The sequence below is a fragment of the Apteryx mantelli genome, chromosome 22 (genome assembly GCF_036417845.1).
Source record: "Apteryx mantelli isolate bAptMan1 chromosome 22, bAptMan1.hap1, whole genome shotgun sequence".
NCBI lineage: Eukaryota > Metazoa > Chordata > Aves > Apterygiformes > Apterygidae > Apteryx > Apteryx mantelli.
The window spans coordinates 8,426,396-8,450,636 of NC_089999.1; the positions used below are offsets into that span (position 1 = coordinate 8,426,396).

The 24,241-nt window shown below is 40.2% G+C and overlaps 1 protein-coding gene and 1 non-coding gene across 3 annotated transcripts in view; both read left to right on the forward strand.

Moving 5' to 3' along the window:
• Nucleotides 1-4,670: 4,670 nt before the first annotated feature.
• Nucleotides 4,671-4,741, forward strand: TRNAG-GCC (transfer RNA glycine (anticodon GCC)). The gene has a single exon. It is a non-coding gene; the product is annotated as a tRNA-Gly (tRNA).
• Nucleotides 4,742-4,807: 66 nt separating this feature from the next.
• The window catches only part of CRCP (CGRP receptor component), a 34,443-nt gene continuing 15,009 nt past the window's right edge, over nt 4,808-24,241 (forward strand). Inside the window, exons 1-4 of one of the 2 annotated variants that reach the window (XM_013955809.2) lie at nt 4,808-4,990; nt 8,317-8,353; nt 12,860-12,958; nt 16,489-16,583. In XM_013955809.2, the coding sequence (XP_013811263.1) occupies nt 4,983-4,990; nt 8,317-8,353; nt 12,860-12,958; nt 16,489-16,583 (239 nt within the window). In that variant the 5' untranslated portion in view covers nt 4,808-4,982. Of the gene's footprint in view, nt 4,991-7,045; nt 7,136-8,316; nt 8,354-12,859; nt 12,959-16,488; nt 16,584-24,241 lie in introns of those variants that run through there. The other variant, XM_013955810.2, reaches the window with a different exon arrangement.

Here is a 24,241-nt window from a genome sequence, read left to right on the forward strand (position 1 = left end):
CACCGGCTCCACAGCACAGCCCTGGCTGGTCACTCCCTGCTCCCCAGCTCTGCCGCCCCAGCTTTTACGCTCCTCGGATCCGGGCGGGCAGCTCATCCCGCCCCACCGGGGCGGGGTGTCCCCAGGGCCAGCCCTGCTCCGGTCCCCCCAGCTCCCTTCCACCCTTTCCACCCCTCTCCTCCTGGCTCCTGCTTCACTAGGGCATAATTAGCAAATCAGGGAGAAAAGTTGCATCTGAGGCAGAGTTGTGGCAAGGTGCAGGGATGGGAGAGATGCCATCACTTTGCTTGGGAGCATACTCCTGCTGGTCTAGCTTAAGGCACTGCTCTGCAGAGCCAAGGTGGTATCTGTGTGGTTTCACTGACAGGTCAGCTCCTTTTCTAGGAACCATTTGCAATGTCCTTGCACTGAAGGAGTTGTCTCATTCCAACATCCCTCTCTAATTTGTATTTGTGTGTGTACTTGGTATGATGGATGGATCATTGATGCTCTGTCACCATTGCTGCCCCCCTGCAAACACACAAGAATAAAATAGATGGGAGTTAATTGCTCTTTTCTGTTCCTGTGTGGATGAGCCTTTCCCCCCACACTTCGAAGGATGCTGCAGGTCCAGCTTTGGGGATTCTCCGTTGTCACCAGTCGCACAGGTCACTCTCAGACTTCCTCCAGCTGGCCGCGGCTGTGGGGCTGAGATTATGCAGGCTGAAGTGCCAGTGCTGCAGTGGGCACAGAGTGTAAGATGGGGTCTCTGGGTCTAGTGCCCTGCAGCCCTGACAAATAGCCCATATCTTAAACCCATCAAACTCTAAATATCCTGGATGAAAAGAACTGATTTAAAATACAGGACAGCCACGTGAAGAGTAGCTCCCAAAGCTGTTCCTCAGCACCAAAATCTCATTAGCTCCCCAGACACAAGGAGGACTTCACTCCAGCCACTCCACAGAAACCAAATTGCTTTCTGGTTTGACGTAGTAAGTGTGCTACTACAATATAATATTTTTCAATCTGCACAGTTCGGACCTTTGAGGGAGCTCAGGGAGCATAATCCACTTTTCCTGTTCCCATTTTTTTTCTTCCCTTTAACTGACTCACTTGTCATTTTCTACTGTTCTTCTCTCAGTTCTGCTACTTATCTCCTTCTCCTATTTTCACTAGGACATCTGCACTAGGAAACAGTGCTCGATCATTTTGTTATCACATTCCTTCCTACTCTGAACCCTCTCATTTATACCACTTCTCTTGTCTCATTCATCCTTTAGGAGTGTCCTTGTCCTTATTCTGGGCTTTAACAGAAGGCTGCTGATGTGTTGGGAAAATAGTAAGCACTGAATCTATAACCAGAATGGATCATATACAGAAAGCATCTTTATTTCATGATGCTTGTGATAGGGACTCAAGGTTGGGACACAACCTGTGTAAGGATTGTGTGTGTTTCTGTCTGAAGATATTGAACAGGACTTTCCCAAACTAAAAAAGGGGGAAAGGGAAGGATCCCAAGTGCTCTAGCCCAAGACTGGTAACACAGTGACTTCATATGAAGTATTTGTGATGATATATCCTGGATTTTGGACTTGCTCCCATTGAAATCAGTTGTTCCACTGGATGCTGTGGGATAGGGTTGGGACATGAATCTGCAGCCATGTGCACCTGAGTATTGTTCAGGGGGGACAATTTAGTTGAACTTCTGCCGTGTTCCTTTTCATAATCTATGCCTTGACTCCAAATTTGGTTTTGCAAGCAAGAAGCCTTTTGTGGGTGTTACCAGATGATCTTATTTTTATTAATCTATGCCTGATATTATACATAGTAATGGATGTATGCTTTCATGTGGCATCTGTCAGCAGTATCGCTGTGTATTTAACAAATTTTACCAGGATTAGTTTGCTTGTAGTATGTTGTTTTAACTCCTGTCCTAGTTTGTATCTAGGAGATTTATTAATTCTCTCTTCTCCCATTTCTAGATGATATAGGATTTCTTAAAGAGGCTTGGCATTGGGGAGCTGAACTTTTTTTTTGGAAAAACAGTGAAACAGCACTGCAAAATAGGTCTTCTAATGCACACTGAAATGTGTTCTCATCATTACTGTCTTCTCTATTTGTTGTGGTTTTGGTGTTTTTCCACTTCCTTTTCCTGTCTTATTCTTTCAGTCTTTTATTTGCTTAGTGAAATAGAAATTTTATCCTCTAAAAACCCAACCCACAGTTAAACACCAAGGAAGTTCTGATGGAAAAGTATCATACATTCCATTTATTTTCCATCCTGGGCTCAGTTTCACAGCCTGCAGCGCATCCCCCTTCTAGGAGTTTAGTTGGCTAAGTTAGAGTTTAGTTTAGCTGGCTGAGTCCAAGGTCAGCTCCTTTACTGATAAAAGCTGTTGTGAAGACAGCTCTAAGTGAGGGTGACGAGCCTTATTATCGCGCTCTGCTCCTGGCTCACCTTCCCGTGCGGAGCAGCCAGCCCTCGCTCCTCCACGACACGTAGGTCATACATTAATATTACCAGCTGCACTCTTTTCCAAGCTGATGTACTATGAGATAGCGAGTAAATTGCCCATTTTGCAGCATGGAGAGGTTTAATTAAATATATTTTAATGTCCTCAGAGATTAGAACATTATTTGTATTTGCTTTTGTAATTAAGATCACATTCTTACTATTTCTTTTAGAGTGCCGTTTTGTTGGAAGAGACTAATACATGTGGAGTTCAGCTCTGAAGGAGTGCCTTAGTGATTTCTAGAAATACACTATTCATTGTAGGGCTAATTGTAAAAACTGAGTCTGGTAAAGAAAGAGGATGACAAACTGCTGCACTGTGTTGTCTTTAAAAACATTCTTTTTTTAACTGTCATTTTGGTTTAGAAAAAGAAAAAAGCTCTATAGACTGAAAGTGCTGGTCAAATGCACTGTCAGCTAGACTGGTGTGAGGCAGTGCTGACATTTTTTGTTAAAAAAAAAAACCAACTTTGTTTAATGAATTTTGAATGTAAAAGAAAAAAAAGACACTATAGGGTGATCAGCAAAATGCTGAATACAGTAAACATCTTTCATGACAAAGAATACAAATACCATGCAGATCTGCTTTCAATAGCAATCACTAGGCCCCCTGCTTTCAATAGTTAATACCGAGGCCCCTCTCTCACCAGCCGTAGTGGTTACAGTCACAAGCCGCTGCTTAAAATGTTGACATGCTAAGCACATTTAGAAAACCTATGTCTGCATTCCCTATGGATGGTGTAGCATAGCTGCCTAACATCTAAAGCGCAGCAGTTAAAAACAAAGTTAACTCAGCTGATCACCCCACCTCTCCTGACAAGCTGTAGCTATGGGTAATGAGCTCTCTCGTAGAGATTCCCCTTCTCCCTGGCATGATGGCAGTGGATTTCTGGCTGGTCTGTTTTTGTGAAATTTCCAACAGGATTTATGTCTCCATTGGAAAATACTTAGGAAGAATATGTCTCTATTGGGAAAAAAATTCAAAAGCCATTGAGAGAGGCACGTGTATTATGCTTATTCTTCCCAGCGGCTGGGATGGGACGTGGTCATCGTGGCTTCTAAGAAAGTATATCAGCAAAGGCCTGGAATGAAGCTTTTGGAGAAACACTGAAAATGTAGTTGATTGATAAACTGGATTTGGGGCAGAGAGATAAAAAGGAGGTGCCAAGGAGAAATAAAATAAATATGCTTAAGATTTTGAACCCATATCTAAAGGGAACGATGAGGGGAAGGCAAGGATCTAGAACAAAACTCCGACAAAGAGTCTGGAAGTATATTCTTGAAAGCAAGCTGACATCCTTTCCATTCTTTTCTTCCCTGTGGCCTAGCTGGGAGCAGGTGTCTAAGCAGTTTCGCAGGCAGGGTTTGAAGCATGGCAGAGAAGTTGCAGAGCATTTGCTGTGCCAGTTTTGGCCCATTTACAAGGTCAGTTAATCCTGACATGAAAAAGGACAGCATCCATCACATCCTATCCACTGATTCACACCAATGGCTTTCAGTCTGCAGTTTGAAGACCTTTCTCCTGGCTCTTTTTCCTAAGGAGTCCATGAAAGGTGATTCTGGAATATGAATTAATTTCCATCTGTGCTACAATCTGTGTATGTGAAGGGGGCCCATGTATCCACTGACACTTTTTTTAGGGGTCTCCAACTGAAAAGGGTTGAAAAACCTTTGCAGTAGGCTGAAGGAAAGCAAGTATTACACAACTATTTCAGCCTTACAGTGTTCTATTTGCACACAGCTAGAAATTTGGGTTGCAAGGACCTCTAAAATACAATTTTCTCCTCATTGTCATCATATCTAAAGGTGGCTAATTTTCAGAATCCAAACAGATTTTCAGAACATGTTTTGCCCCAAGTGTCATTTTTTGTACTGACCTTTCTGTCCATAGTAGTTACTGTTCTGAGAAAGTGCCATCTGTCTTTCCTTTAAAGATATAAAGAATCTATTGCCTATAATTCTATATTATATGCTAATTTTCTGTATGATCCAGAGGGACTGGCAGGCACATCTGTTTTAAACTTTTGTGAAAGCCCGAGAGGTCATTTACTGCTCCATGAAGGCTTTGAAAAACACTTTTTTGCTGAGGTGGATGTGAGATGCGAGAGGGGTGGAATCCGTGCGGAAGCGCTCTCGCACAGGTGGAAGAGCACCGTCGGGGAAAAATATTTCAGCACCGGCATTGGTGGTTCAGTGGTAGAATTCTCGCCTGCCACGCGGGAGGCCCGGGTTCGATTCCCGGCCAATGCAGCTAGCTTTCTTTTTTTTTTTTTTCCCCGCTCCCTCTTTCCTCCATTTTTTCCCTCCTTCCCGGGCTCCAAAACCTCTTTCAGCTCAACCCCGACCCTTCCAGCGCTCCCCCTCGCCGTGGCTCTACGGGCGGCGGCACCGCCGGCGCGCGTGTGGAGAAGGGAAGGGGAAGGGGAAGGTCCCACCCCGGGCAGGCGGCGGCGGCGGGCGGCCTCAGCGCGCAGCTGCGCGCGGGGACAAGATGGAGGTGTAAGGAGCCGGCGGGCGCGAGGGGAGGGAGCGGGCCGGGGGCCGCTGCCGTCTGCGGGGTCCGCCCAGCCGGGGGGTAACGGCCGCCGGGGCCCGCGGCTGTGCTGGGGCGGGCGGTGGTTGTACATGGGGCTGCGCGCAGTGTGGAGGGGGGCGGCGGTATATGTATATGGAGCTGCCCGCAGTGTGTGTGTGTGGGGGGGAGGGATGTATATGTATATGTGCCCTCGCGCAGTGTGTGTGGGGGGGCGTATACGGGCCCTCCCGCAGCGTGGGGGGTGTACGCCTGCCACACAGAAGCGCGGCTGCTGCCGCCCCCTTCGGGGGAGCGCTGCGGCCGCGGCGGCGTTTCGTGCTGCCCGGCCGGGGCCTGGGGGGCCTCGTCCCCTGCCCTGGGGACCCTCGTCCCCTGCCCTGGGCCCTCCGCCGCCCCCGCCCCTTTGTTTGGGCCTGCTGACCAGGGGCCGCCGTTTTCTGTTTGCTTTACGAATATTGCTGAAGCATCCATTTGTTCGGGAAAAAGACACCACAGCTCAGTTTTAATCCTCCTCTAAGCCAGCAGCCCCCTGCCCTTCCTGCCTGGTGGGACGGGCGCGCCCCCGGCCCTCTCCCCTTTCTTTCTTTTCCCGTTGGGTGCCAGCAAGGCCAAGCGCGAACCCTCTCCCGCGGCTCCCGGGAGAGAGCGGCTGCGGGTCAGCGCCGCTGCCGTCACCTGCGCTAGTGCAGGTCGTGCTGCCCACGGACGCTTTGTTATCGCTGAACGTGCTACGCTTCAAATTCAAAACAAATAACGGATAAGAAACATTCATCGAAATACTAGTGTGTATTACGTTGGCCTTAACGTGAGTAGCAATCTGCAGGGAAATGCCCTGTTCCTCTTAAATACCCCAAAATGCTGTGAAACAGGTGCACGGCCAGGCGCAAAGTTGCGTGAGGAAGGATAGGATTTACCCTACTGAAGAAAAGATCCTTTTGGTGCCATTAATTCTAATGGTGCCGCTTATGCACCCGCTTGGTTTTCGCTACCCTGAGCGGCCCAGCTTGTTTGCGTGGTGCTACTTGTTTTAGTGCCGGTCGAAGGCGCAGCTGGGCCCAGAGTGCCGATCGGTGAGCGGACCCTTGCGTCAAAACGGGGCAATCGAGTGCATTTTGGCCTTGGAAATTGCTGTTGGAATTTCGTCTTGCGCTTCCTGACCGTGTCCCTCTCGCCTGGTAGCCCCCTCAGAAAAGGGCAAGCCACAGCTAGGAAAACCACCTCAGTCCTCACCGTTTCAGAAGTATCTGTTACTAGAGGAAAAAAACCTCCACAAAATGTTTTAGTTTAAATACAAAACATTTTTCCATGGTAGATTTAAAACGTGAAGTGCCGGGGATACTTTTAAAGGTGTGATACCATACACTAAGATACTTTTTGATATTAGATGGAGAAGACCTTCTCAGTAATGTTTTGAACTAAAATTTGGAGCAATAATAGCTGTTTAGTGATTACTTTACAGATTTGGTGTTAACATCACTTTTTCTTATATTTTTTGTTTCAGCCTTAATCTCATAAAAGTTAAGCATACTGTTTAGCTATCTATTTAAAAAATATGCACTGGAATTCATTCTTTATAATTTCTTAATGTAAATTCGATTAAAATTTTTTTTTTAGCATTTATGAGAGTTAGGATGGAAGAAAGCAATTATATTTCTACTTTACAAATGCTACAAAAGCTTTTGAAATGATAGACTTGTCAGTTTTATAGTTGTGGTATTTCAGCACAACAAAAATTCTTGAAGATTTGAGATTTAGATGGGCTCATGTTCGCCAACCGTTGTTACAAGAAAATATAGGCATTTTTCTAATTGCCAAAATGTTTCATACTTATAACGGAAGCAATTGTCTTAAGGAGTTTTAAAATCAATATTCCAGAGAGCCTATTCTTGCACAGTAAATCATTGCCTCTGTATGATCATCTCACTTATTTAATTGAATAATTCTATATATTTAATTCTTCCATAGCAGTATTGTTTCCAACAGAGAATGTCCTTGATCCATAGGGATTTCCGTAGAGAGAGCCCGAATGCACAGGTTCTGAAGGATTGCGTTGACCTCGCAGCAAAAGCTATATGGTTTGCGAAACACGAATGAGAACTAATGCATGGGTGAGCTCACTTGCTGCAGTTTCACCGCAGTCAGCTGAATGGAGTTTGAAGTTCATCTCAGCATATTTTAGGAGGTCCTTTTCAGTTAGAAACAATGCTAGAACCTGTGGAAGTTTGTGGACGGCGTTTAACTTGTTTGGAAGTGATGAGCGTGGCAGTTCTATTGAAGCGGCTGGCTGGGCTCGACAATACGTTGTACCTTTTTTTTCATATGCTGCTGCGCAGACCTGAGAAAGGCCTTTTTTTTTTCCTTTTGTACAGTAACTTTCTGTTGTTGCGGCTGTTTGCTCAGCGGGTTGCATTGTCCTGGCGATGTACGGGGTTCTGAGCCAGTCTTTCTCCCTCTCCTTTTTTTTTTTTTTTTAATTTAGAAATACAAAATTACAATATCCCGTAGTAATAGAGCCATGATTAATTTGGAAATCTGCTTAACTCCAAGAGAATCCGATTAGTCTAGCGGTGGTGGCTGACGATAGTTCTTGCTTAATGGGGACAGAATTAGCGGGGAAGGGTTTGGCTGGTGGAAAAGGGGAAACTCGCAGCCTTGCCATGCTAACACAGGAGTAGCCACATACAGATTGAAAGAACAAATGAAGAGTAAATGCAAGATGGTTTTTTTTATTCATTATAGTGTGCGTGAATATAGTGCCATATCTGTATCTATATGCACGTGTATTATATATATACACATTGTACTACAAATGGTCATATTTTCTTTTTCCTTGTTCTTGAGGAATAAGTAAATAAAGAATGTGTGTGATCTTACACTTCTTCCTCTCAGTCTCATTCAATTAAAACTTTAGGCATTTTTATGTAAGGAAGAAGCAATGAAATTGAATTTTAGTTGGTAAAATAGAGTGGCTGAATAAAAGTGTGGCTGTATGAAGGGATTGTGTGGTGTGAGTGTATTATGATTTATGGTGTGAATTGTGCAAAATATGCTGTGTATTTATGTAATAATTATACTTATGATATGGAAAAAGAAATATTTTCCAAAGGTGGAAATGGCTTGATAATTGTAGAATTACCAAAATAGACTTCTTGATGACATTGCGAAGAAACAAGCTAGCTATGAAAATAGTGTCTATTCTTTTAGTCAGCCTGACTCAACAGAGAAAAATTTCAGACAGTTTCATTTCAAGTATAATTGTTTTATTTTTTCTTTTTTTTCTTTTTTTTAGAAAAGATGCAAATGCCGCATTGCTAAGTAACTTTGAGGTAAGTTTATCTGCATCCTGATTTTAAGCTAGCAGCTTAATGCTACAGTCAGTCACTTGTATGCTTCTTCTGAAGTTGAAAGGTGCTGGTGGCAATCAGCAAGACCCGTATGTGATTTTTCCCATTTGATTTGTTTTTAAGAAAAAAACTTTTTAAAGGAAAACTGGAAATGTTTTCACTAGTAGTGGCACTTGTTTTATTATTTGGGTGGTCCCAAATTTATAAAATCTGTTTTTCAAATGAGGAGCAGATTTTTAGAATGTCAGTAAACTTCTGCCTTCTCTTCTTTACACTGTTTATACGTCATTAGTTTGCTGAATCCTCTTGCGTATGGTGGTTTGGTTTTAGGATTTGACTCTCCACTTTTTTTGTGCAATTCTGTATTTGGGTAAGTGCACTGGATTCACTGTTGCATTGGCTTCAGATGAGTCACATTACGAATCCTGAAAGTTGGCACTTCTGTAACTAGACAGCAATGTCTGAAATATGTTTTCTGAATTTTGTCTTATGACAAACCAATATACCACCAAATGAGCGATACACTGATTGTTGGAGTCTCTTTAATGTTGCAGATAAAACTTCTTGCAAAAAAATTCAAACACTTTCCCAGACAGCTGCTGCTAGAATCCGTGTTTTGTATTTAACTTGAACCTTGCGGTGTGCAGTATTACCAGGAGCCTACAACTCATTAATGCATAATTATATTAAAGCCCGCGCTGCTGGAAATGCAGTTGAACACCCCTGGTTGCTTGGCAGTGTTTTTTAAAGCTCTTGGGGTGTTTCCAGAGTAGATTAGGTTGTAGCAAGGATGAGGCTGTTTGCACATCTGAGATGTGTTAGTCCGGGTAAATGCTAGCAGGAGCCAAGGATGTGCCGTGATCTGCTGACCTGGGGAGACTCAGCGGCCTGTCTTACAAACATAATGAATATTGGCGTACAAATAGTACAAATCAAAACAAGACAAAAATACCTTGTTTCCTAATGTAGACAAGTTCTCAATAACTTTCCTGTGTCCTGAATGAAGGTATTCTTTTAGCAGGAATAGAAAGAAATGTTAGTGTAACTTAACCAGATAATGGAAAGTTTTCAGTGTTTTGTTTACGGTCATCATTTTTTCAGTGGTTTTAATAACCTAAATGCTTTTGTTTAATTTTTTTTTATTGCTGAGATTTGAAAATTGCACAGCTGTTTCATCCTAATTCCGAAATAAGTCTTGAAATGTTTTATCTTGAGCTGCATCTGTGCGTACAGCAGAGCTCACCATCTGGCGGATATTAGAAGAGCTTTAACGAGATGCTTGGAAAGAACCGTCTTGCTTAAGAAATAGATGATATTGTGTCAGCCAAACTAGTATTAAATGTCTGTTAAAAACATGCACTGTTGTAGCAGAGAAAATAGCAAGTGTTTCAGAGATTATTTATTGCAAAATCAGCTCTGCTGCTTTTTTTGGTTTGCTGGGGTATCATTGGGAAACTAGGTGTTGCTGCCTGCTCGGATTCAAGTAGCGGTGTTGGCCACGTGTGCAATCTGTAGATGTCCAAAAGTGATGGTCCAGACCAGGGAGGTGCTAGCCACATTTCAGAATCCATTCTTTATGCTCTTCAATCAAAACTTTCTTCAGTTTTGTTCTTCAGCTTAGTCTTTGTGCTGGTGAATGTACCCACGCATGTTGAGAAAGAGCAAAAGGAGGTGGGAAATGAAGTTACTGATCAGACTGCTTATTCCCGTTCCCTTTCGCAGCACAGTAGTCATGCGTACAGCTTTCTAATCCTTTGCAGGAAGGGATTTGCGGTGTCGGCAGCTGTGGGCTTCTGGGGCATGGTTTTTTATTGCTCTTCAAAATACTTATTGCCCTAAAACTACGGTCCTCTTTCTATTTGCTCATTATTTTCAGTTGCAGTTTGACTGGCATAGCTAACGTTCTCCGTACCAGGATAACATTTTGGACAGAAAGTGATGTGTAAGAGGAGAATTCCAGGCTGACGTGTTCTGTGTTCTGTGCCTAGATTTCTTCTGTCATCTTGGAGTTGTCATTTAGTGTCTTGTTGTTACTAGTTACGTGTCCTTCAAATATTTTCCTGCCTTCCAAGGTGTTTTAAGGGTAAATGTGCAACTCATTCTTTGAGGACCTCGATAAGGAGAACATTATAGCTGGTGACATCTTATCTGAGTTGGTCTAGTTACATTTATCTTAATTGCAGTTGGAAAATCCTGAGAAGTGTTGAGGGAATGGTGTTGCTGAAGACAGGTTCTCATGCATGTTTTTCTGTTTTTTTTTCCTGTGAGAGAAACTACTCCAAAAAAGGAATGGATCAGCTTATGTAACTGAAAAATGCACACACATCCGCTTTACTTTCCTGAAATTAAGTTAGTATTTGTTAAGATATAAGTTCATAGCTTTAAATTTGGCTCTCAAGTCCTGGATTTGTTATACTTGTGGTAGCTACACAAGGTATTCCTTTTACATTGACAGTACAATACAGAAGCGTTTGCTGAAACTGCAGGATCGGTAGCTGGCAAAGTTCGTCTTTCTCGCTGTCTAGAAACATTTGTATTCTTCTATGAACTTGCCAGTTTATAAAACCATTGGAGGTGGAAGTGGGACTTAAATGGAACTAGTTAAAAATTAAGCCAGAAACAATAAGAAATGGTCTGTTACTTTGCTGTAGGTATTGGCTCTGGATATACTGGTAAGCTTGAAGCAAAAAGGCTGAAAAAAATTTTCAACCAGCTGTGATTCAATATGGGATGATAATCATGCATCCAGTACTTAGACACCACTTTTTAAAAGTATATATAAAAATTACAACAGATAATGCAGAATATGGGTAAATAAGTTGCATGTGGTTTTTTTGGTGTGCTAAAATCAAGTATATTATTCTGGGATTATATATAATAAAGATGTTACACAGTGTTGAGGCATAGATAACAGATACTGTATTTTTATTAAACTCTTAGGGCATTCTTTTGGTCATCACAGAGGTGTTTTTTATTCTTTGGATTTCGTTAATGATATTGCAGAATGTATCTTTTCTAAACAAATCCAAACCAAGAGAGTCAGGGGTTGCTTAGTGATAATTTTCTAGCACTGATTACCAAGTATGTTGCATTCCGGGGAATGACTTGGACTACAGAATCACCAGTGAAGCTTCACGTAGTATAAAACAATTTTTAAATTGACTGTTTAAAATACATTTCTCTGTTGCATGTCTCCTACAGCCTGGTTAATAGGAATTATGCTTTGTAATTCAAAATCAAAATTACATGTGCAGTGTGGTTCCTTGGTTTCATTATGAAGTTGGTATTTCCAAAGCCGAATAGGGAATGCTGATGCTCCATTTGAGTGAGGATTGGGCAGTTAGCTTTCCTGGCAGCTTTGAAATTTTCTATCTAAATGCTGTGTTACATGGTGCATTTTGGACAATTTTGAAGTGTGTTCCTTTTATGCAGTAGAAATCTGTATGATTTTGAAAAGTATTGGTGAACCATGTGCTGGATGTTGGTGGATATTAAATTCCTGCTTTATTACTTGGTTATGTATGAGAATAAAAGAGTAATTTTGATGTTGTCTCAGCATTTTGCTGCATACCTGGCTATGATGAGTAAAGATTTTGCAGAGCTGTAACAGATTTGGCAAAGCTCTGTTGCAAAAACTGACACGTTTTCCTTGCCTTCAGGCCTGCCTCTGTGCATCTCAATCCTACGTTTTTAATATTCACTACATCATAAATGTGAAGACATCCCTATTACGTCTTTTCAAGAATATGACTGGTTATATTACACTGTTGTAAGGAAATAGGGAGCTAATATAGTCTGTATAGTTTAGCATACCATACTGGTTACTGCAACATTTACTATTACGAATAACTCCACAGGAATTTACAATAGCGTCCGTAATCTCAGGAGCGTCTATAGATCAAGCCTGAATTTAGTTGGTTCCTGGCCATGTGACAGTTGTAGAGTTTACTTTTCTTCATGCAGATAATGTGAAATAGCATCTCTGTGAGACAAGATATATATCCGTTTTCATATTGTAGGTACATCTGTCATAACAAATCCAGCAGAGCCATGAACTTGTGTGAGATTATGCTTCAGGCATCACTCGTGTTTAAATGGGAGCTGGGTGCCAGGACAGCTGGATGTGACCCAACTCTGTTTGGGATATGAGACAGTATAAGCCAGTGGGGTGGCTTCATCCTGGCAACTTCTTCCTTTGGGATTTTTGGATAACATTCAACAAGTGCTGAAAATCTATTTAAAATATTCACATATTTTTTTGCTACCAATTTATACAACTTTTTATTCAACACACTGTTGCCAAAACAGTCTTCATTTTAATTGCTGGTGCAGTTGCCAAAGAAGCAACAGTTTCTTCTTTGTATGGTTGATAGGATTTGGCATTGTTAATTTATGCTTTCCTGCGGTAATATTTTTAAAACATTTTAGAGTATTTTAACTAAAACACTCTATTTTATTACTTTCTTCTTTTTTTTTCTTTTTTCACAGGTGTTCCAGTTGCTTACGGACCTTAAGCAGCAGCGCAAAGAGAGTGGAAAGAGCAAGCAGAGCTCTGGCCAGCAGAACCTGAACACAATCATGTATGAAGTGAGTAGAACTGTGAATCTCCTTTGCAAATTAGCTCAAGCCGGAGTAATTCACATCCTGAGATGTTTATATTGATCACTTTGGATCATATTTATCCTATTGAAAAGTACAGTAAAATATCTATTTTTTTGTCAGTTTTCATTATCCGTGGCCAGTCCATCAGGCTAACCGTGCCGTAAGTGCAAAGGCTCGGTGCTGGTTCCCTGCAGAGACAGCTGAGCCAGGGCGGCTTAGTCACTCAGCTGTAACGTGCTGTGGTCAGAGCTGTAGCATTTCCAGGACTAGCCCTGGTTTCATTTTCCATCTCCTGTGCCTGAAACGGGGTGGGGACTAGCAGGCCCCGTGGATCCATGCTGACCACGCGGTATCTCCTTGCTTCTCCCTGCTCAGTATTTCCTTTCGGTGGGAACACTGGGCAATGCAGTACCTAGGTCCCAAGCGACCAAGTGGGGCCATCCTGTGTCTGGCACTGGTAATTCTGCCCCCAAACTAGCATCTCCTGTCAGGGAGGGGGTGGGTGTCTGCACGGGGCTCCCTAACATCTGCATCACCCAGGCTTTTCCTTTCTCTGGAGCTTCCAGCCTCCCGTCTACCATATGACACAGCATCGACTGTACTGTTAGAATAAAACTCTCCTATTCAAAGATCTGGAGCGGGAATGTACTGGCTAACTGTTGCAAAGCACAGGGCTGAGATGAGCAGTGTTAACTGAGGACAAAATCTTGCTCTTATTAAAATCTGTCGCAAAAACAAAGCTTCTATTTTAACTGTGGGGTTTTTTTTTGTTTTCTTTGTTTGAAGATTGCCAATGTTCTGTTCCGCTAAGACTCAGGGCAGAACTTGCTGTCATTCGGTGAATCAGTGATACCATCTAGTCATGGTTTCAAAGCTGAGGCATAGATCACATATAGTATTTTCTTATTAACAGAATTCAACTAATAATTTCCAACTAAAAAGAGCAAGACATGGACAACCAGAATCACAAAATTATGGGTATAGATATCAACATCAGTTGGAGACCAGTTCAGTAGTAAATGTTATCTGTTGCTAGGAAGAACTTTAAAAATCATATAATACAAATATTAACATTTTTAATATCTCAAATTAGCAGTTTCATAACGGAATAGTGATACGACCTCTTGTGTTTGTGTCCAAGAATTGCACGAGTGTCCCCACGGTTGTCCGTGAACTGAATGCAGTTTGCCTTGCTTGCATGAGTAATCCCATAGAGCAGTGAAACTACTCATGTGAATAAGATTTGGCCTAGGCTTTGTTTTTGTTTTAGTTCTGGCTTTGTTTGAAAAGGTATAGAGTTGTAATTCCTAACCCTCAGATTCAACAAAATAGAGGCTTACCAAAAATCTAGTTTAAATCTTTATGGAGACTAACAGTCTATTCCTCTACTTCTTTGAAACAGCTCAGAAAGACCCTGTAAGTATTTTTATATCAGAATGCACCTTAAAGTTTTAACTATGATGTTATATTGCTGCATATTAAATGCCTATGGGGTGCTTGTTTTTGTACAGGGAGTAAGCCTAGTGTAAAATCTAGATGCATTTTCTCTATATTTCTTATATTACTGAAAGAGAACAGGAATTTGATCTTAAGGAATGTTTTTTGTTCATGCCACGTATGTCTTCACAAACCCTATTCAGGCATGTATCCGCTGGTATTGAAACGACTAGATGAAGCTTACTAAGGTGGAACCATATTTTGATACATGTCCGGCACTTTAATTGATTTGAAATTGTGGAAAAAGCCAACCTGGAACAGAAATGACTCCCATTAAGTAATTACATAAAAATATGATGGTTTCATTTCAGCCATTATTGGTAAATAATAATTCTGTTTTATCTGAAAAGGTCAGTCAGTCGGGACTTACAGGAGGGATAGTTATCTAACGCCTTATTATACTTTTAAATATATATCTCAGTAGCTGCATAAAACTAGTCATTAAGGATACCAGTGATTCATATTTCATCAACTCCCTATCTGTTAAGTAGGATGAATTGTCCTGTGTTGTTGAAGTCTGTTTTCATTTACCTAGGCTTTTAAAATGAAAATATATTTTAATGGAAATATACTGGAAATATATTTGCATATTTTCTTAGTTGCCGTATCCTAAGAGAGTCTTATAGATTATTTTTTCCCAGTATCTTGTTGCTTTCTGTTCTGTAAATACTGATGCAACTTTTTGGCTTCTGACTTTTCAAATACTCACTTTAGAGATTTTCTGAGAATAATTATATATGTAGAAGAAAACTCAGTGTAACACGTAGAAGGTAATCTATGCATATGGCATCATACTGCACATTCATGTCTTTTTGTGTTTCCACTCTAGATACAGCATCATTAGTCAGTTGCATAGATATCTTTAAATCTTTATGTATATAGCTATGCAATATCAAGAGCTGATGATTTTTTCCTTAATTCAAAACAGATATCGACAATACTCTTACAAATCCTTCAGCTGCTGATGCATACAATGCAGACAGTGCAAGTATTTCAGTAACTTTTCCTTCAGTTCTTATTATTTCCAACCATTCATTTTGGTGTCTAATTTAAGCAACATTCAGAAAGATTCTTAAGCTACTGCCAATGAAAGGACAGCTGTAAAATGGAATTTGTTTGTTTTTCTTTTAATAGAAGTTTATAACCACATTTTTTTAATCAGCTCAAATTATGTGATATATTTATTATCTGTCTACTTGGTGTCAGGTTTTAAAGAAAGCAAATACAACATCTGCTGTGAAAGTTAGCTGAGATTGATGTGTTATATGTAAAAAACAAAACAAAGAAATAAATTGTCTCAAGTCAGATAAACATTTCTGAGTAAAATATGACAATATTCTTGCAGATTTTTAATGGCAACCCACTTAAACTGCTTCTATGAACTTAAAGAAAGCATTGGCAAATATACACCTCTAAAAGATGAGAAGAGCCATAGGTTGGAAAGTCTTTGCTGGTGCTGTGCAGCTCGAGCGAGCTATTTATGGGCTGGCAGTGAAAGTATCCCTGCTACTGAGTTCATGAAATGTGGCAGAAGATAATGTGGTTTTCAGGATGAACAGTATTCAGCTTTCCTCAAGTGTAACAAAAGGACCTGGTACCTTTCTAAGCAAGCTTTGAATCTGTAAATATTTATCGGTTTTAAAAGGAAAAATAAATCTGAATGATGCCATTCAACACAGTAGTAAACATACCTTGATCACAACCTTGGCATCACCTGAGATTATTTCATTCCAGCCAAGAAAGAAAATACATTAGTAACCAAGTGTCTTTCACAAACAAGGCGTGTTTCAGTAGACTCTGACTATTGAAGAAAGAAAAATCTAAACGATCTGTGTTAACTGGGACAGCGCTTTCCACTATTCAGAAAAAGCGTAAAAAACCAAACAAAAGCCCTGATTTGACTCCAGATTTTCCTGAGTAGTCCTGAGGAGACCTTTCAAAAAATAACTTGTTTCATAGACAACACAAGGCAAATAATAACTGTGAAATAATGTATACTTTCCTCCTACCCTCTGCAGACGCTGAAGTACATATCAAAAACACCATGTAGGTACCAGAGTCCTGAGACTGTAAGAGATTTCCTCATAACAATGAAAGGCCATAAGCTAACCAAGTAAGTAGAGATGTGTCTTTAAATAAAAATATAAATTTGTGGGAATGTTTAAAAAAAAAAACACCATATGCACAATATGATAATCTGGTTTTGATTAATGTATTAACATATTCTAATTTTTTTCTGTCACTATTTATATCCTCATCCAAATATCCTTTTCTGCACTTGTATTAACACCTACATGCATGAATATTTGCTTAAATAGGCCTGTGTTTTCCAGTGTTTTTCTCAAAGAGATTTTTGTCAGTATTTCTTTTTTAGCACAGTTTCACATGATCCAAGCACAAAGTAGAATTTATAAAATGTTTTGTGAGGAAGAACAATATAAGATGCAAATGGGTTTTGAATACAGCAAGGGAATTGTGATGAAAACAGCCTCAATTTATTATCAGCTTTCTCATTTTTATGAACTTTCTTAAGCAAAAATGCATTCATTCCTAAAAGTGGGAAAAGATGACTATATTGCAGGGAGGTAAGAAATAAATAAAATGATGATGCAGATGTATGCGAAATGTGTTCTTCTGAAGTTAAATTTTATATGAATCTGTGAACCGCAGCTGCTTCACATTATCTCTCTTTAATCAGTGTTCAGCAAACTAAGGTTTTCATCTTTCCTGTTTGTGGTCTTTATCCACTGACATTTGTGTCCGCTAGGATTTCAGAGGTGTACCTTGCTCGACTGATACACTATTCTGATAACAGAAGTTTTTTTCATAGTTTCCAGGAAAGCTGAACTATAGGTCATTCTTCTTATCTGGGGAAGTCCTGCATAGAAAATCTGACCGTTTTCTTTTGCAGTTACAAGAAGACTCAAAGGTCCTTTTTTCTCTTTGGCAGTGGTATGAATGCATATTTACAGTGCTTGAAACGCATAATCCTCTCAAACCTCTCTTCAGAGTGTGAATGAAGCCTGTCATAAACAATCAGACCCAAAAGTAATTGAATCAGTGTGTTTCTTCTTCGGATAGCTTTAATCAGTCATCTTTTTGTGAAAGGGTGCATTTAAAGCAGAAAGTACAAAGGCTTGGTCGCTTCTGAATGACTCCCTCTTCCCCATGAAGGGATGGTTTATGCCGTATAGACACTGGCTGCACTTTTCCTCTCTGCTGGTTCTTTAAGGAGTTCATGCTCTGGGAAGGAGGCTTTTACTGCTTTCGTTGCATCACAAAAAGAAATGCAAGTTGAGAGCATCTGGAGAGTGCAGTGCTACACGGGAAGTGTTTAGCCTGCCCAAAAGCATAGTAATTTGGGTAGAAAGCAGGTTCAGTCAGCTATTTCATTGACTTTTTTGTGCCAGCACTCTACAGATACTTATCACAGCATCCAGTGCGTTAGCAGCTCTGATCCGAGCATTACTCTCGTTGCTGACATTGGGGTGGCGGTACTTGGAAGCTTTGTCATGAGTATTGCAACTTTGCTTGTACTGCTTTCTTTTGTAGAACTGAAATTGCCAGGTCAGTACGTCGGTGTTTAGTCCTCATATAGCTCATTTTATACAGCAGAACACTACTAATTTATATAGCAGGCAAGCTATCATAATTCTTTTCTGACACGGAGGTATTTAAGCATGGGGAAAATACGCTGCTTACTATACAGAGGTGATAGTATGAAAATGAAAGAGGTATCTTAAAATCTGTAGCAAGCATCTCAGATTTCTGGTACTATGTGTGTCATCTTGCTTATGTGAAATAAGCTTGCTCAGTACGTGCAGGACAGCAGTTTAGGAAAGCAACAGAGGAATGCTGCATCACAGCAAAAACAGGAGGAAGTTAAAAAGGCAGAGCAGGGTTTTTCAGAAGTAGTTGAATGAGTTGGGAATAAAAGTCCCATTAAAAATCAAAGAGCTTTTTGTTCTAAGTCACATTTCTGAAATTCCTTCTGATAGAATTACTGAGGCAGAATTTGACCAGGACCTCAGGGTTAACACCAATACTCTTACAGAAAGTCATGAGAGCTCTGCTATTGCGCAGGAGATACCTTGCCTGCATCTGATCCCCAGTATGGTCTCTCTGAGAGTGAAGCACTAAATGACATTGGCCAGAAAGGCAGAGAATTCCAGCTACAAGATCTCCCGCCCTGCCCAGGTGTCTTGGAGGTTTTTTACCCAAATATTCACCTACCCTACTCCTGTTTGTTCTGTGAACTCTAATAGCAGTGCCGCAAAGGGTGAAATTGTTACGAGCTTTAATGAGCTTTTTGACTATTCTGTCTTCTTTATATGGATGCCAGAAAGTTCCTTTGTTTTTAGATATCATCCTCTGTCCTTTTTCTCTGAATGAGAGTTTGTAAGTATGAGAATTACTTCCAAGTTATTTTCATCTATATAACGGCAGAAGGATGAGAGTGAAGAGCAATCTGCTAGTTTAGGTTAAAAAAATAAACAGCATTTATGGCCTGTTAGAGCTCAGATTGGACTGTGATACCTTCATCACTTGAACATCTTTCACAACTTTACTCTTAGCTAATACCTTTGTCATCTGGGAAAGAATTTGCCAGCGCTGTGCTTGCCATGTACTTTACAAAATAAGAACCAGAATTGTTTAGCATGATCTTGGCACGTTTGGTTTCCCCTAATCTTTTCCATTCAGCCACTCCAAGCTAGAGGTATCAGAGCCATCTGGCAGCCACTTCTCACCAAAACACAGAAAGCATGTGGTGTGCAATTACCATATAATATGTTTTATGTTAAACATTATTGTGTTATTATCCACAAACATTATTATCCAAAGAACTCTTGAACTACCCTTTGGTTCATAACCAAGACCATTTCAACACTACTCTGTTGTTAAATAAATAGGAAAACTGAAGGTTTTAATCATTTCCATCTTGTGGGGTGAAGGCGATGTTTGTATAAAAGGTTCCACGCGAGGTTTCATTACAGTTAGCTGGTACAATACTTCCACTTTGAGAGGAAAGAAGCTGTGACATTTGCTCTCCAGACCTTGCTTACATGATTTTCTCAATGTAATGACCTTTCCTCCCACGAAGAATAATGAACTCCAGAGTCTCTTTGCTGCTTCCACACTGGGTGAGGCACTTGGAGAGATACTCTCTCCCTTAATCTCTTAGCTGCTCATGTGCTGTCTCTGTTGGTAACAGTTTTTTAAAGGTAGCTGATTTGATGCAAGATATATGTAAGATGATTTAGTATTGGCTTACTGGCAGAAGATAAAGGTATAATTTACTTAGTGTCTGTTCTCTTCCTGTGGATTGGTGCTGTGTTTGTGAAAGCATGAACTCAGGTGTGGTGTATCCGATTATTTGAGCTTCTGCAGTTGTATGATTTAAAGAGCAAACAGCGCTTTTAAATATGTCATTTGATTTACTTTTTAAATAACCCTAAATAATTTCACTCATGGAGAGGTCCATTATCCTCTTCCACCATATAAACAAATTCTTCTATGTAACCAGTGAGTGCCTAGAACTCCTCTAGCAGCAATTTCTGTTTTCTCATAGCAAGCGGAATAGAGGTTCTGGTTAAAAGGCACTGCTGGTCCAAACCCCCCGTCATCTACGCTGCTTCCTTTGCAGTTTAAATTCCTTGTTATGTCTCTGTCTCTAATCGAGGAGAAAACAATTAAGCAGTGTTTGTGCTATTAATTAGGCTCAGCAACTTATTTTCTAATACTAAGACTTTGAAAATCGTTCACCAATTCAGGGCTTTTAACATAAGGAGAATTTGCAGCTATGTGTAAAAAAAAAAAAAAAAAAAACCTGATGGTTGATGAGCTCCCTTTCCCTAGCCAGCATGTTATTGCAGCTCCCAAGCGCTAGGTCGTGCTAGTGTATATGAAACTTTCTGGGTAGTGAAGACCAGATACTGTCTAGAGAAGCACCGAGCTATGGATTGAGGCATGTTCTTTTAAAGAATGGAGCTTTAATCAAGTGAAATCTCGGTTTTCCTGCCCTTCTCTTACAAATAGCAATACGAGCCATGTAGATTGCATTGCTGGTATGGCTACATGTGATGTTCTAATGCGCTCAAGCTCCAGTTATAGAGCTGATAGCATGATGGGACCGGCAAATGGTCTGGTTCCAGCAAAATCGCTCCTGAGCCTTTTTTGTTTCTGTTATTGTTGATATTTGCTACTCAAAACATCAGTTTAAGAGACCAGTGTATCTTTTATCCTGACATTCTTCCACTTTGTGATGGGTTTTTCTAATCAGTGTTACAGGTAGAAAAAAAATCCTTCTTCCTAGAAGACAAATTTAAAAAATAAATACTAATGTGTAAAAACAGCTTATGTTTTTCAGTTTCAGCTAGCTACTTTGCTAAATGGAGCAATTTTAAAGCCATCTAAACATTTATTTCACTGATATGGTCAAAGTATGGCAAAGCACAGATTTTGTTTTTTTCCTTGTCATCAGTATTTCAGTAAAATTGAAACCATGGAACAGAGGTTTTTTAAATGAAAAAGCTCTGAGCTGACATCACAGGGAATTTTATTATTACCTTGTTGAGGCCTCAAGCTTTGGCTAAAGCTTCAGTACAGCGAGCCATGTTGTACTTGGAAATACAGTATGCTGCTAGCAGCTAATTTTCCAGTCTTAGTCCTCTGGAATGGCTTAATATTTAGTAAGGTAGTGCATCTCATGAAAAGAACATTTATTAAGCTTCTGCTTTGTAATTGTGGTTAAATGTGAATTGGCTCTACTTGTATTTCTTCCTGTTACTGGTAACTTATGTTAGATCTAATTCTGGAATAATCGAATTTCCAATCACTGCATAGTATTTAAATTTTAAAATATGGACATAAACATTGCTTTCTTAGTCTTTAAATCAACACGTTCAAGGAAATATTGAGCTGAAAATCAGTAGCACTTTTAGAAAGTTTTTTCCCTTATTACTGCCAAAAACTACAACAAAGGTAAACCTCTACAATAGTAAGGGCTGAATGAGTGATTTTGTGATTTTTGTCTCCTCCAGAGCTTTAAAAGTGTATTTTCTACGCCAAAGGCAGGAGGGTGTTAGTTTAACAATAGCCCCATTTAATAGTCTTGAGAAAGACTGTTGCATTTCCCACTGAATCAATGGATTTGAAATTAATCCTTTGATATATAGCAGTATTTCCCCAACTTTTTGGATTCATATACCGTTTTCAGCCCTCAGACCTAACTCTGGACAAATGTACCGACACTGAACGTCAGTGGAAACCCGTGCTGCGAATGCTGCCCAGTAGGTTTCCACAGACCGCCTGCAGAGCGTTACTGCCAGATCCTGTGATCTTGTTTCAGACAAGATTTCATACTGGTTGTCTTGGTTGACTCAAGGACCGTAGGATTTCACTCTTAAGTATTTTCAGCTAGTAATAAAATATGGTGTTGCATATACTGTTGTTATTTTAGAATTTTCCCAGCAGCTAAACAGCATACATTCCTGAGGATAAATCTGTCTCTACACAGTCACAGATTTTTCTTAGCTCTGTATGCTGGATCTTGGCACTAATACTCTTCTCTTCTTACCCATGCCTGTAGATCTTTTGCCAGAAAAACAAAACATGCATGCATATGTACTTATGCATATGCACCTTAGGAATTCAGTAGATTAGAAAAAGGGCAATATAAAGAAGTCTCATATAAGTATTTGGTTAAAATATAAATGCTCCAAACATATTAGGCTCATTGCTGATAGAAGATGATACATTTTGTCTTAATTTGCACAACAGTATGGATTTTCTTTTAATTATTTTTTAGAATCCATGGGTTTAATATGCAGATGCACTGCAGCAATGCGCTGTTATTTCTGTCTATACTCAAAGTGATCTTGCACACAAGACAGTAATTTTTGTCTTCTAGGAGAATATTTTTGTGACCTTGAATATGGAGAAGTCCTACATCCCCACCTCTTAAAATATATACTCTTCCCTCAAACCAGGACCTCAGACCCATTTTCTTCTCCCATAACTGCACCCATTTTTTGCCTTCTGCAAGCTGAGCTTTATATGTCCCAAAGCCTGCTCTACCTCCTTTCGCCCTCAGCTGGAAACGCTGCTCTTGGCACTAGCTGCGTCTCAGCTGCTATTGGATGTGGCCCAGCAGTGGGGAGGCCAAGCAGCAGTGATTGCCTTCGTGGGACTTCTCCCTAGGCAGAGCCTGGCAGAGCCTGCCTACAGGTGATTAACTCTGATTAGTGTGATCTTGCCTTTTTTTTTTTTTTTTTTTTTGGTGAGAAAATGGCTCTCAACTGTCACTCATCTTATTTTTGTATTTATTCGTCTCTAGGTAACCAACAGCTTTCATGTTTCAAACAGTATTACTAAAATCCAAGTAGTCCAGAAGAAAAACAAGTAAATGACACAGCTTTTGGGGTCAGTTATCCTGAAAATATTCTTCGCCTTCTGTTTAGATAACTGGAATAGTTATCCTGTCTGTTTAGTGAGCAGGAATGTAAATATGCATGCTGTAGAAAGATTCAAGATGGATTCATCCAAACTGGAAAAAGTTCCTTACATTTTTTTTTAGACATAATGAAGCATGAATGAAATCCAGGCTTATCATGTCTGCATCCGTATAAAATAGTGCAGTCAGCATTGATGCAGACATGAACCTGTTCAGGCTTGCAGGATTTGCCTTCTCTGAAGCTTATTTCTGATGGATTTGAGAGTATTTGGGTTCTGATTTGTGTACATGCTAGCAAGAAACTCTAGGTGCAGAGAGACTCTGGTCCTAGCAGTGAAGCTTTCATATTGACGTGAGAAGAGGTCAGTGCAGTGGGTACTGAGCCTCAACGCGTATCCCTGCAGAGGTAGGCTGCTTACTGCCAATGTTGGGCTGAGGATTCCAGTTTTCTATCAAAAATTGAACTTCCAAGGTGTTCTGTGAGCGTTTGCTTCAAAGGGATGCCAAGAGAACCCTTCTGGTTTCTCCATCCATTCGGAGTAGGAAAGGTCAGCAACGGTAATGAGGAAGAAGAGTCTGGACCAAAGCATCGAAGGATCCCTGAGGGGGTCTCAGATCACGTACTTGGAGCAAAGGTCTCTGTTCTGTACAGGCAGCGAGGAGAGCTGCTAACATTGACCTCCCAACTAAGCAGATGTCATATCTTGCACGCATGCATGCTTGGTATTTATTAAGTAATCTTGGCAGCTGGATATTTACTAAACAAAAGATAAAAGGTAAAATATTATTATTCTCGACTGTAGAAGGGAAAATACCTACCAATGCTGGTATCTAGTGTACCCATACTAGTATCAACATATTTGTTCACATGACTTCATTTACCCTCAATTATCTCTTTGTCACCTTGAAATATTTTGCCAAAATAAAATAATTTACTTTTTCATTATCAGAATGTTTAAATTGATCAGCAAATAACTGGCTGCATACAGCTTTTCAGATGACATTTACTGAATAGTTGGTCGTTTCCTTTTGTCTTCAGATTCAAACTCTATATATGTAATTCAATTGCATTGCTTAAATTGTAAATACATAATGTTAACATGTCTAAAGGTTATTATTTTTTCTGTGTAAATTAGTGTTTACAATTTCTAACACTGCAGCCCTCCTCAGGCACCTTCAGCTGACAGAAGATAAGTCATTTATGTGGCCTTTGGTTTTGGTACCCTGCTGCTAATTCATTTTTGATGTTCTGTAGTCATTTTTCCAGTAGGGAGCTTTGCAGATCAAAAACTGGCATGACATTTTTCAGATAACACATT